Genomic DNA, 12513 nt, shown 5'->3' with positions numbered 1-12513 from the left:
GGAAAAAGAGATGCTATCATTTTTAAGAGACATCATATGAAGAACAAACATATCTAACCCCTTTACAACAAGTACCTTAGCCACAATATGGCAGCGCTCCTACAAACCATGGGACTTGTATGCATTGTATCTGCCTATCTGGTATTACGGTGCTCTTCTCATCGACACAAGTGACACCCTATTATGGACAAAGCAAATCAGCAAAAAGAAATAGCACCAAACTTAGCAGCCAACGAGCAAAAAATGTAAGTTCAATTCCCCAAGCCTCCCAAACCTAAAGGGTTTACGAATGGTTGGTTTTTAGCTGGATACATGGGTTCCTTTTAGAAAGGAACATGAAAGAGACATCAACCAGTGGAGTGTATTTATAGTAAGATTTGCTACAATTTTTCTTTTACAAAAATGTGCCCGGATTTATTTATTGGCTAGAAATATAAAGCTGAAGCTGACACAGAGAATGGCATTCAAACTCCAGACCAAAACCCTAGTTATACCTGTGCTATTGCAGTTAACATGGTTCCTAGGCCATAGGGTTTTTTACTGCAGAAATCTGCATCGCTTGAGAATTCTATAAAACCAGAGATATTTTGTAACACACAAAAGGGTCCATGCTGCCAGTTTAGCCGCCCTTTATTCACTTGCGCGGTGATTTGATCTCTGTTCTCTGGCATAGTGGCATCGGCATCCATAAAACCACAACTCCTGCTCAAAGATTGGTTCAGCTAGCACTAGCTAGGACATCTGCTAATCATTCTTGAGTCTCGACTAATGAACCATAGAGTACCCAGGATCGGTTGATTGATGAACCATGCATAGAGCACCCAAGATCGGCACATCAAATGTGCTCCATGGATGTACTGACCACAATACTTGCATCAGATGTACTAGTAGAACACTGGCATAAATAATTTCAACAGACATGAATACACTATAGAAATTAGATTTTATCAGATTTCGGATGGTATCTTACCATAAAGTTTGAAATATAAAAGTGTGATGCATTCTTCCCCAGTACCTGTATAACAAACTGCCGGTAGGCACTCCCATAGTGCAACTTTACATACATACGAAACTATGAAAGCATAGGCATTAGTGTGTCCAGCCACATAACTGAAAGGTAATTCCAGTCGCTAAATACAGAAATTGTCGATAGCAAAATCACTTCATGAATGTATTTTACATGGCTGTCGTGCAACACTGCATTGACAAACCTGCCCATGCATATCAATGTCCACAGCAAAAGACATCAACCTCCTCTGCATCAGGTAACAATGATCTTGGCCTTGTCAGACACCCTCGGCAGAGCCAATAGCTTCTTAAGAACTTTACTGCCCAATGAAAAAGCCCTAGTGCAATCCACATTTATCTTCACTTCCTCTAAAACCGGTGCCCAGCTCAGTAGCTTTCCTACAAAATCAACTTCGTAGTCCAAACCCAGGAAGTCATTCACGCTAACAGTTACGAGGTGGTCCATTTGAAGGGTTAGATCTGCAATGCTCGTCTGATCTTGATCCCACAAGCTCATTGGCCCAAAATCATTATCCCATGGGAAACTCTGCACAATCAATTTTTAATCAACGTATCAAATGTAAATAGTACCAAAATTTCAGTCATTCAAGGAGATAAGGATAGAGATTGACGAATATATAAAAGGCATACCCATAGCTCAAGTTTTTTGAGGATAGGAGCATTCTGAAACAATGACACGGCCGGTCAGGATTTCCCTTTGGTCCCAGAAGCATATCTCTAATAACATCATCTCGAGGTGATCAAACACAGCAGGGATCTTCGTCATTATGCACCCTTTTGATAGATACTGCAACCAGAAAAATGAATGATGAGAAATACCAACACAGCATAATCAGGACAACATCATCATAATGCTGAAAATAACAATGAATCACCGTCAAGAAATAGCCGTTGATGACAAGTTTTTCGATGTCACTTAGGCTTCCCAATGCCTGCTTGAGGTAACTTTTCCCACCATGCACAACTGGAACAGATTGGTATTCTTGAGCTTTGTGCAGAGTGACATTTGCAGTCTCCAGATTAGGGGCATCCAAATGGAAGTCTTCAAACTTCCCATCAACCTCTAGAATTTCAAGTTCAGGAGCTCGAATGTTCAGACAGCTGATGCCTTCAAAGGATTTCAAAACCAGCACAGACAACTCAGGGCAGCAGGAAATCAGATTATCAATGTCACTGTCTGTGGAGGAGAAATTTTCCAGGTCCAAAGTAGTTAACCACTCAAAACCTTTGAACATTTGGGGCAAACTGATGATGCAGTTCTTTATGTCCAGATGCTCCAAATCACTGATGGAAAAGAAGCATGATGGTATCCTATACCTTGACGCAGAGGTCAATTTGATTGTAACTGAATTTGGTGACTTCATTGACAGCTTGTGCATCCACCTACCAAATACGTCGTGGTAATTTTTGCTCCCTAAAATTGTAATCCCATGCAGAGGTCCCCTGTCGAGTGATAACGCCATATCGACCAATGTAATAAACTTGGGTGGTGCACTTGTTACTGAACCTTGACAGGAAGTGTAGGTGCAATCACACAGCAACATCTCTGGAATAGTAGTCCATGTGCTCCTCCAAGCGCTTGACAGGATGTTAGTTCTGACAGCATCTTGAACATTCAGACGAGAGAGGATATCGGCTTTTATCTCTAGAGGTAGACTGCTCAATCTGTCTGACTTCGCGGCACGTCTAGACTTCACCTTGGCCTTCTTTGAGCTACCCATTACTTTGAAAATGCCCTGTCATTACCAGAAAGCAGCAAACTTAGATGGGTATGCATTCCATCGCCAGCCTCGGAGGAAAAATAAATAATAGAAATCACAAAATATAGTACAGTGAAGTTGATTGAGGACAGAGTAAAGTACTGATGACTAGCCAGCATTCAGAGAAACAAGACTGGAAAATTTTTTTAACCGAACTTAACACGCCGATTCGTGGGTCCTTCTCTGAAAGCAACTCTAATTGTCAGTTAAAGTGTGTATAAACCATCTGGTAAGGAATCATTATCAACTATCAGCTGCAGAGATCAAACTTGTGCACAGCTGCAAGTATGGAACCACTGGATCGGTAAGCATAGCACAGTTTCTGCTGTTGAGATGAACCCATCAGACCAAGGATCAAGTGGCACAGCACATGTTTGGGGTATCACATCAAATACATATGAGAAAATCCCTTATGTACCCATGAATTTTCGCCCAATTTCTTCTGTGCCCCTAAATTTTGTCTTATCCCCTACGCGCCCTTGAGTTTTCATTTTTATCCCTGATATACCCATTCTGTGAGTTGACTGTCAATTGACTGTTAGATTTTTCCAAAAATGTCTACATTACCCTTGTGTCTTACTTATTGCTTAGTACAGAGTAGTTGATTTAAAAAACATGGCTCTCAAGGTAAAAGTTGATTCGTTTATAAAACCAAACATGCCATAATTACTTAATCTAAAACATAGATTTTTAAATAGGTTTCAAATCAGATTTGATGAAATTTATTGAAAATTTTCGCTGAAATTTAAATAAAAAACAGTTTTGGTTTTTCGAATTCCGAATAAAACATTTTTTGGATTTCATTATCTTTAAAAAAATGTTTGAAAAATTAATTTTGTTTTCGAAATCCAATGTTAATAATCATGTCCCTTTTTTATTTTTAGGTTAAGCTTTTTTTATTAACAAGACTTATGTTTTTAAATTAGAAAGCATGAAGTACAAGCGAAGGGCAATATAGTCATTTTGGGACAATTCTAACGGTCAATTCACAGTCAACTCACAGCATGGGTATAGAAGGGATCAAAATAAAAACTCAGGGACATACAGAGGATGAGGCAAAATTTAAAGGCACGTGAGGGATTAAGCAAAAACTCATGTGTACATAAGGAATTTTCTAAATCAGTTGTCACATCACTGAGCAATTTCGACGGTAACCTGAGTGGCATGCAGATGGCAAATGCATGAGAATCAGGAACGGAGTTAAACAAAAAGGGGAAGTCTAACCCTACATGAACAACTCTGCGTCACAAATTTCACCCGGTAGCATTTCTTTCTTGCAAGATCCATCGAAGAACGGACAGGTTCTTGATTATGGCCACAACGACAAGAAAACTAAAACAAACCCTTCACAGCCCAGCCCCCATGGCGTCTGAATCATCATCAGCAGATCGCATACGAAAATTCTCTAACCAATCCCAGCCAAGAATCACACATCTAGAATGAACTAGCGTAGAAAAGGTGCACCATCATCATCATCATCAGTTCATCATCACCACACGAAGTCACGAAGAGGAGAAAGGGGTGGTTACCTAGAAGGAATAATCAATGGAGGATCGGTGGGTGAGGCCCTTACCAGGAGAGACGACGAAGAGGCAATGCGAGGGGCGCGGCCAAGCGCAGACGGGGAGAGGGAGGGAGGGAGGCGGCCGGTCGTACGGCGCGAGGCGGCGATCGGTGGCTGCGACGGCGAGGTTTTCGCTTCCCCCTCTCCGCCGAGAGAGGATGAGAGGAGAGTGAAGAGAGGCTGGGCCGGATATGCGCATTTGGGGCCTCAATTGGATGGGCCCATATGTCGGCTTTGATTTTTTTTTTCAAACTTATTTTTTTGGTTTGGTTAAGTTTATAGAAAATTTGACAAAATCTATATTTCTTTTATTTTTCATAATATTTTTTTTTGTGCTGAAAATACTATTATATTTTTCTATAAAGTCGGTCAAACTTTTAGGAAAAAGTGAAAATAGTCCCTAATATGAAATGGAGGGAGTACAATTATAGGCCAAATTTGGGCCCATAAAGTGGTGGGCTGAGATTTCGGTCCATCTAAAGGAAGGACACGGATGGACCTCCATCCCAGTTAAAAGGGGCCGACTGGACATTGACCGTACGTCCGTATTGCAGTCATGTGTTAGAATTTGTTTCTCTTTTTCTTTAAGCAAAAACGAACAAGGTTTATTATTTTTGTTTCAGAAAAAGCAAAAAAAAAGAGAAAATTTCACAAAACTACATGTATTTTGAATAAATTATCAAACAAACTATATATTTAACATGATGTATCACAAAACTATAGATTTAACACTAAAATTATTATAGAACTACAGAATGGAATATCACAAAACTATGCATTTAGTAACAAAGTTATCACCATATTATAGAATTTAAATATCATAAAACTATAAATTTAGTTACAAAGTTACCATAAAACTTGGACACCTTTAACTCTAACATAACATTATTGTTAATGATTTGAACTCAAAAATATATAGTTTTGTGATAATTTTATTATTAAACATGTAGTTTTGTGATAAATTTAGTGTTCAATCTGTAGTTTTGTGATACATCACATTAAATCTATAATTTTGTAATAATTTGACCAAAGCATATGTAATTTTGTGGAAATTATAATTAAAAAAAGTTCACAATCGCTGCCGGCTGCCGCTGTCATTTTTGCTTGGGATCACAGCTGCTTCAGATACACCCACATCTCAAATGCAAAGCTTCATCATCAAATTAAAGAAAGAAAAACCTTCGAAGCATTTCATTCTACAAACGTTGGGCTTACCTACCGTTCGTTCGCTGTACAGGTGATGAAGAAACTGAAGGTGGTATTGCTTGTGGTTACCAAGTGGCTGGTGCCAACCACAACATCGTTTTTTAATAACTGTACCTGGAAAGCGTTGCCGTCTAAAAGAAACAAACACAGAAAGCATGTCACCCATGTCATGTCATGTGGTGGTTCATTATCCGCAATCGCCTCTTGTACATATGTCACGTGCATACCACCAATCAATGACACCAACGCATCAAAGACCACAGACAATAATCACACTGCTGTTTTTTTTATGTGCATATCCTGGTTGACCGGGAAAATTTTGTTCCATCTTGACACATAAGTAAATTCTCTTCTTAAGGATATAGAAGGGTAAACTCACTGTTATCAAAGAAAATAGTGCTTGAGAATCTATGCAACATAATAGCCCACCACCAATCACTTTTGCACGTTCTACAGATTAATCCCTGATATTTTTTATATCATGCGATAGTCATGTGTTTGTTTGAATCAAGTAAATAACATATATTTAAATAAACATAGGCATTTTACCGATAGCAAAGCATGGGTATTTCGCTAGTATTCAAGAAGAAGAGAAACTTGGAAAGTTAAGCCATCATGAACTAGGAAGGATAATGTGCTAGAGCCAACAGTTCAACACTTGATTGAACTAACTGAGCCAAGGGAAAGAAATAGTTTGTCACTCTAATCACACCAATAATTTTTATACATGAGAAAATGGCCGAGTTAAATTATTTAATACACCACCAAATTACCTCACTATATGCTCCTTTAGCTACAACACTGTCCTCCAACTTTGATCTTCTCCCGTTTACCATATACTCACAAATCACTGAAAGCTAGTATAAAAATACACTTGCAGAGAAGAAACCTGGGATGGAAACAATATGCATATCATTGGGACTAAAATTGTATCTTGGAGTTGAATTTACCCGCTGGGTGCCGCAATTACTATTTCTTCCATACTCTTCTGGAACATTATTTCTGTAGGTTTTAAGCACCCACGAATGTACTCCTGCCCAAGTTGTGCGCGCTCGTTGTCCCCAAACCCAAATACAATGCCTCTGTTTGTCACTGCAACAGTGTGGTACAGGCCAGTGCTAATTTGTGAAACATAGTGATCACGCAGACTATCGAGGACTCGAGGCCTCATTACTTTGTCGGATGATCCTCGGTCAGGAAACCCTAAACTCCCAAAGCCCATCCATCCGAATGCAAAAACTGAGCCCTCATCAGTAAGAACAAATGTCTTTCTTTTCCTTGCACAGACCTGTCAAAATTAAAGGAACATACTTAAGCCTTTATACATGAAACTACTACTAGTTCTGTTTCAAGATATGATTGTTATTAGAACAAGAAACTCCTATATCATATTAGCATGTAGCAATGCATAACTTTTGTTTTAAATACGAAAACCATAGCAATGCCCTATTTCTTGCTATCATAAAGTATATTACCTCAGCCTAATCTACATGATTGATGATAGTTTAAACCAGGTTTATTCTTCGATGCTTAATGAAGAAGGAAAATGGTGCAAACATATGGAACACACCTGCACAGCAACTTGACTCTTCAAACTGCTGATCAATTCTGGGCTAGTTTTGTCATTCTCATCACCATGGCCTAATGCTCCACAGTAACCTCTGCCCCATGTATAAACCTGAAAATTTCAAACCTTAACTTCTGTCTGAAGATACATAACAATCAAAACATACAACAGATAGTTCCTTGAACAGTGTATACTTACATAACCCAGTGCATCAAGAGCTACAGCATGCTCATCACCAGCAGACACGCGAACCACATGAATATTCCTCCTCTTGAATGACTGGATTGCACGTGGACGAAGTTCATCATGCTGATCTCCATGTCCAAGGCAGAAGTTGGTACAAGAGCCAAAGGAATAAACTGTTCCATCATCCGTTACAGCAAATGTATAGCTGGCACCAGCAGCAACCTGCACTACCGGAGCAAGGCCTTCAAATAATTCAACGATCTTTGGAGTAGCCCTGTCTATTGTGTCACCATGACCAAGCTGGCCATGTGTGTTACTTCCACATGTATATACTTGCCCATCCGTTGTAAGAATGACAGTAAAACTTAAACCAGTGGCAACCTGCAAAAAGGGGAATAGATAGAATTAAGAAAAAGAGGAAGAGTTTTGCAGACTTGACTAGACCAGACATATGAAACAACTACCTATAAGGCTATAACAGCCTCATTGTCTATTAACAAATTTAGTTACAAAAAGTAGGGTCTTCCCTCCATTTTATATCAACAAATAAATAAATTTGACCACAAAACTAAAACATCGTTCCTGTTGCATCAAATAACTAGAGCATTGTTCTGTTTTTACAAAATGAAATATAATAATTGAAAGAGGCATTTATTCCATTGTAGGAGATATGGAACATAAAAGGATAATAAAGATGATTGGGTCCACCTGTTTGCAAGAAATTCCTTTTAGGGCCTTTATTTCGGTTGGTCGAAATATAGTTCGCCCCACCTCACCGTGACCACAGCATAATGATGAATTATCTCCACAAGTGAAGACCTATTTGAACAAAATTCACAGCGTTCAAAGTATTAGAAATATTACAATTGACAATATACAGCGTTTAAGATGAGCATCAATTACCTCCCCTAACTCTGTGACAAAAGCTGCATGGTTGTGAGAGGCAGAGATGTTGACAACACGAGAAAGTGATGGGAAGGGAACCCTGCTGAATGCCGCACACTGGGTTGTATCTGGGCCATGACCTAGCACCCCACACAAACTGGATCCACAAGAATAGACAGAAGAGTCATGGACCAAAAGTGTGTGATATCTTCCTGTCGCTACTTGCATCTGGAAACATACAGCATGTTCACATATATAAGAAACCAGGTTGGAAATGTCTTCTAACATTAAAAAGAAAATCTAACTTTCCAGTTTCATATTAAAGATAGAATTGTTCATGAGGGAAACTATTCCCAAGTGCAACAATGCAACTTTTGTTGATCATTTGGTCTTCATATTGGCAAGCATAGCAGAATGGCAATAAGTAACATGTCCAACATAGAGCATACTCTCAAACTGGTAGAGCAGATGAGCTAGGATGTTAATAAAAGAAAAAAAATCTAGAATAAAAGTAAATTAGGCACCCTCCAGAACAATCTGATGCAGTAGGCACGCCAAATAATTATGCGCCATATATTTTTAAAATGTCTGACTTGAAATTCAATCAGTGTAAAAAAAACAACTAAGATATGATGGATTCAAAGCAACTGAGGCATCAGCAACATATTCCCATTCAGCCAAGTGTGTCGTATCTAAAAGAAAATGAAAAAACACAAGGTACCATATGTTTATTATAAATCATTTCCAATGTCCACATATCCTCCTCATTCAGAAGCATGCCAACTTACAAATCAATAAATCATAGAATTGTTAGTAATTTTGTTCATCAGGAATGAGCTGGTCAACCTCTCTTAATTCTATAACAAGCAAAAAAAAAAAAGAAAAAGCTCACAATAGACTACAAACGCATTGTCCCTAGTGTAATCCAAATGTGGATATCCGATTCCTATCACGAAGTTTCTGAATTCACAAAGTCATGCATGCATGATCAAACATGGATCCCTAAAACGGGCAAAGGTGTGAGGCAAGCACAATCATCTCTACCAGGCTATCCTACACCACACAAAGTCAAACTAAGGTTGCATTTACTAGTATCTCAGAATTCAGATGCGAAGCAAAGAAATCCTCACGTTGCCGGAGGAGGTGTGGACGGTGCCGGAGGACTGCTCGACGGACTGCAGGAACCTGAGCACCTTCTTCCAGCTGCCGCCGCACCGCTCCAGGAGCTCCCCGCGCGCGGCGGGGCCCATGGCCGCGAACGCCGCCCGCGCGGCGCAGAGCCTGGAGGCGGCGTGCTCGGCGAGCGGACGGAGCGCGCGGCACGTGGCCTCGAGCCGCGCGAGGTCCCCGGCGGCGAGGCGGCCGGAGGTCAGGACCTCCCCGATGAGGTGGCCGGGGAGCTCCTCCATCGAGAAAGCCCGCGGCGCCTTCTCCCCCGTCGCCATGGATCCACCCCTCCCGCCGCGATCCCCGCCTCCGCCCGACGAAATCTTGGCGGCCTTGCCCCTGGATCGATCGGAATCATCCAAGGACGACGCCGACCCCGACGCCGCCGTACGGATCGAAATGGCGACGAACTCCGCGGCGAGCTCCCCCCCTCCCCTCCGGCGGATCAAATCGAATCGAATCCAATCGAATCGAATCAATCGCTCACCAAATCCCGCCAAGAAACACTAATCCAGCAGCAGAGCAGAGCGAGGAATTGGGGGAGTAAATCCGGGGTGCGATTTGAGGGCAGGGGAAGCGGAGAAGAATCCCTCCAAATCCGAAAATCCGCGAGGATTTATACGCTCTCGCGCAAGCGCATCAACGCACGAACACGAGCACGAACCGAAAGCCAATTAGCCAAAGCGAAAGGAGGACGAAAAATAAAAAGAAAAAATAAAAAAGAAGAGGAGGAGCAGGAGAAATTTTCTTCACGCAAGTAAAGACTAAAGAGGGGCTCCGGAAATACAAAAAAAAAAAAATGCTTGGATCCAGAGGCTCCTCCACTAGTAGCTGGCGCCGTCACCCACTGACCAGTGGGCCCAGCGGCAGGTGGCCTCACCTGTCAGAAGTCACACTCACCCCGTGGTGGCACGTGGCCTCGCGGTGACTGACGAGGTGGGGACAGTGGAGGGTGGGGCCGGGGGGTCAGTGAGGTTGGAGGGTGCGTGCGGGGGAAAGAAGGTTCGAGATCCCGGGGGGAAGGAGGAGAGGAAGAGGACGTGGCGGGCACTATCGCCTCCAGGGGTGACGTGTCAAGCCGGGATTGGGCGCGAGTTGGCGATGGGGACCCGGCACGGTGGCACGGCCAGGCGATCAGCTGGACAAGGCGCAGGCAGCCACAGGCGAGGGGCAATGCAAATGGCATGGTGGGGTTGCAAATTGCAATTTTGCATTATTAGCGGAGCAAAAGCACCAACGGCTCTTTGATTTTGTTCGCTCCCATCTAATCACATTATTTTTTCGTCCCCAGCCCGGGTGGTGTTCGGTCACAGTAGTTTTTGTCCAATCCCTTGTCGACATAGTGTGGTTACAGCTCGAGACTTTTATTGTGCTGTGATTCTTTCTTTTCTTATTATCATTATTTCGGTTACACGGCGTACACACCATTATACGTGAAACGTGACACACACCACTGCGCATGCAACACCACGCTCACACTTCCACGAGTGCGTCTCTTCACACACGCTCAAAGAGATAAAAACTGGCTGTATATTTATGATCACACTAAATCCTATTGATATTTACTTACGTACGCGTAATATTTATGTGTAGTAAGATTTGAACCCTAATGGGTTAAGTCATGCACTCACTAATGACTCTATCACCACCCCATGTTTTCCTTACTGTGTAGTGATTCTCGTGGCATCATGTCTCGATGTTTTTATGTTTATACTTGGAGCACATCCTTTAGTGACATAACCTTTTATTGCACACTCCACCGAAAACCAACTATCACATGTTCATTCTTTTCAAACATTAGCGAAGTGACAATTCTTTCGTGATAGGTGATACCCCTCGAGAATCATACCATGGCCCATTCTTGATGCTACCACCAATAAATTATGGGAGAATTTCTTTTATATCCAAGTCTTCACTGCTCATAATATTTCTATCACCATTATACTTACAAGAGTGAGGAAGAGATGCGGGCGACGGTGGCACGAGAGGAAGACAAAGGCGGAGGCGAAGGCAGCGATGCGAGGCAGAGGTGACGGCGTGAGAAGAAAGCGGATACGACAGCGGCGGCGAGAGAGGTAAAGGGCGAGATGACATGGAAGAGGGGATGCGGGCGGCGGTGGTGCGAGGGGAAGACGAAGGCGGACGCGGAGGCGGAGACGGCGGCGCGAAACGATACTGACGGCACTAGACAGAGGTGGCGGCACGAGAGGAAAGCAAAGGCGGCGGCAAGAGAGAGGGAGAGAGCAAGAGACAACGGCTAGGGTTTTGGATTTGTGAGAGACATTTTGTGAAAAAAAAAACCTTCAGTTTTGACAATTTTAAGCACAGCCCTTATTCACTTTTTTCTCTTCTTCGTGACGAATATCTGGTTTATGTAAGGGCTTAAACGTAAAATATCAGTTCAAAGACTGTTTGGGAGGGACTTAGATCGAATTAAACTCAAACTGAAGGGTTTTTTCGTAAAACTTCAAGCGCGTGCTGTTCCTATCCTACGTGGATACTGGATAGCGCGTCTGCACGCCTAACCGGACGGCCTTGAAGAGTAAATTTTCATATATTTTTTTTACCCACGAGTCTCAAAATGCCCTCTCGCTTGTGAATAAGTGTTGCCATAAAAATCATGATCCTCAAAGTGAAAACGAGTTCAACTTAAAATTATTTGACCCTTAATTTAAGGCAAAACCAGTTCGAAAAGCATTAAAAGTTTCCTTTTTGGTTTTATAGCACCAGAAGTTCTCAACTCATGGGCATCCCGCATTGAAGGTATATACAATGGTACAACCTATTATAGGCTCCTAATTAAAATATAACTGTTATAGATTGGCTTTTGAGACAACATAGCCTGCACAAAAAAAATTACTTTTCTTTCCTCTTCTCTACCTCCATGGAACAAAATTTCCTTCATTCAATGTTAAGAGTCGATCTTGAGTTGAGTTGGTGAATAGGCTAATTTACAACTTAAGAAATGCGGAAGCAGTAATTTTCGGAACTAGGCTGGGAATTTTCGGAACTTCCGAAAGGATTTTCGAAACTTCCGAAAATACACAGAGCAGTGCACACAAAAGAAAACTCTAGATCTAGAAGTCTATAACAGGGAATAAAAGGCACAATCAGCAACTAGACCAATAGTGGCACAAGCAAGCAAAGCT

At 41.8% G+C, this 12513-nt stretch overlaps 1 protein-coding gene and 1 pseudogene across 1 annotated transcript; both read right to left on the bottom strand.

Moving 5' to 3' along the window:
* Positions 1-1013: 1013 nt before the first annotated feature.
* On the bottom strand, positions 1014-4498 carry LOC127780522 (F-box/FBD/LRR-repeat protein At1g13570-like; annotated as a pseudogene).
* A 1754-nt stretch (positions 4499-6252) lies between these two features.
* On the bottom strand, positions 6253-10149 carry LOC127780106 (ultraviolet-B receptor UVR8). Its single transcript, XM_052307057.1, has 6 exons — positions 9328-10149; positions 8216-8425; positions 8021-8131; positions 7325-7693; positions 7130-7237; positions 6253-6847 (listed from the first exon to the last, which is right to left on the bottom strand). Exons 1-6 carry the CDS (start codon positions 9640-9642, stop codon positions 6506-6508), a joined length of 1455 nt encoding a protein of 484 aa, XP_052163017.1. The 5' UTR covers positions 9643-10149; the 3' UTR covers positions 6253-6505.
* Positions 10150-12513: the final 2364 nt, after the last annotated feature.

This window comes from Oryza glaberrima, chromosome 7, assembly GCF_000147395.1.
Source record: "Oryza glaberrima chromosome 7, OglaRS2, whole genome shotgun sequence".
NCBI lineage: Eukaryota > Viridiplantae > Streptophyta > Magnoliopsida > Poales > Poaceae > Oryza > Oryza glaberrima.
This window is presented reverse-complemented; position numbering and strand designations above follow the sequence as displayed.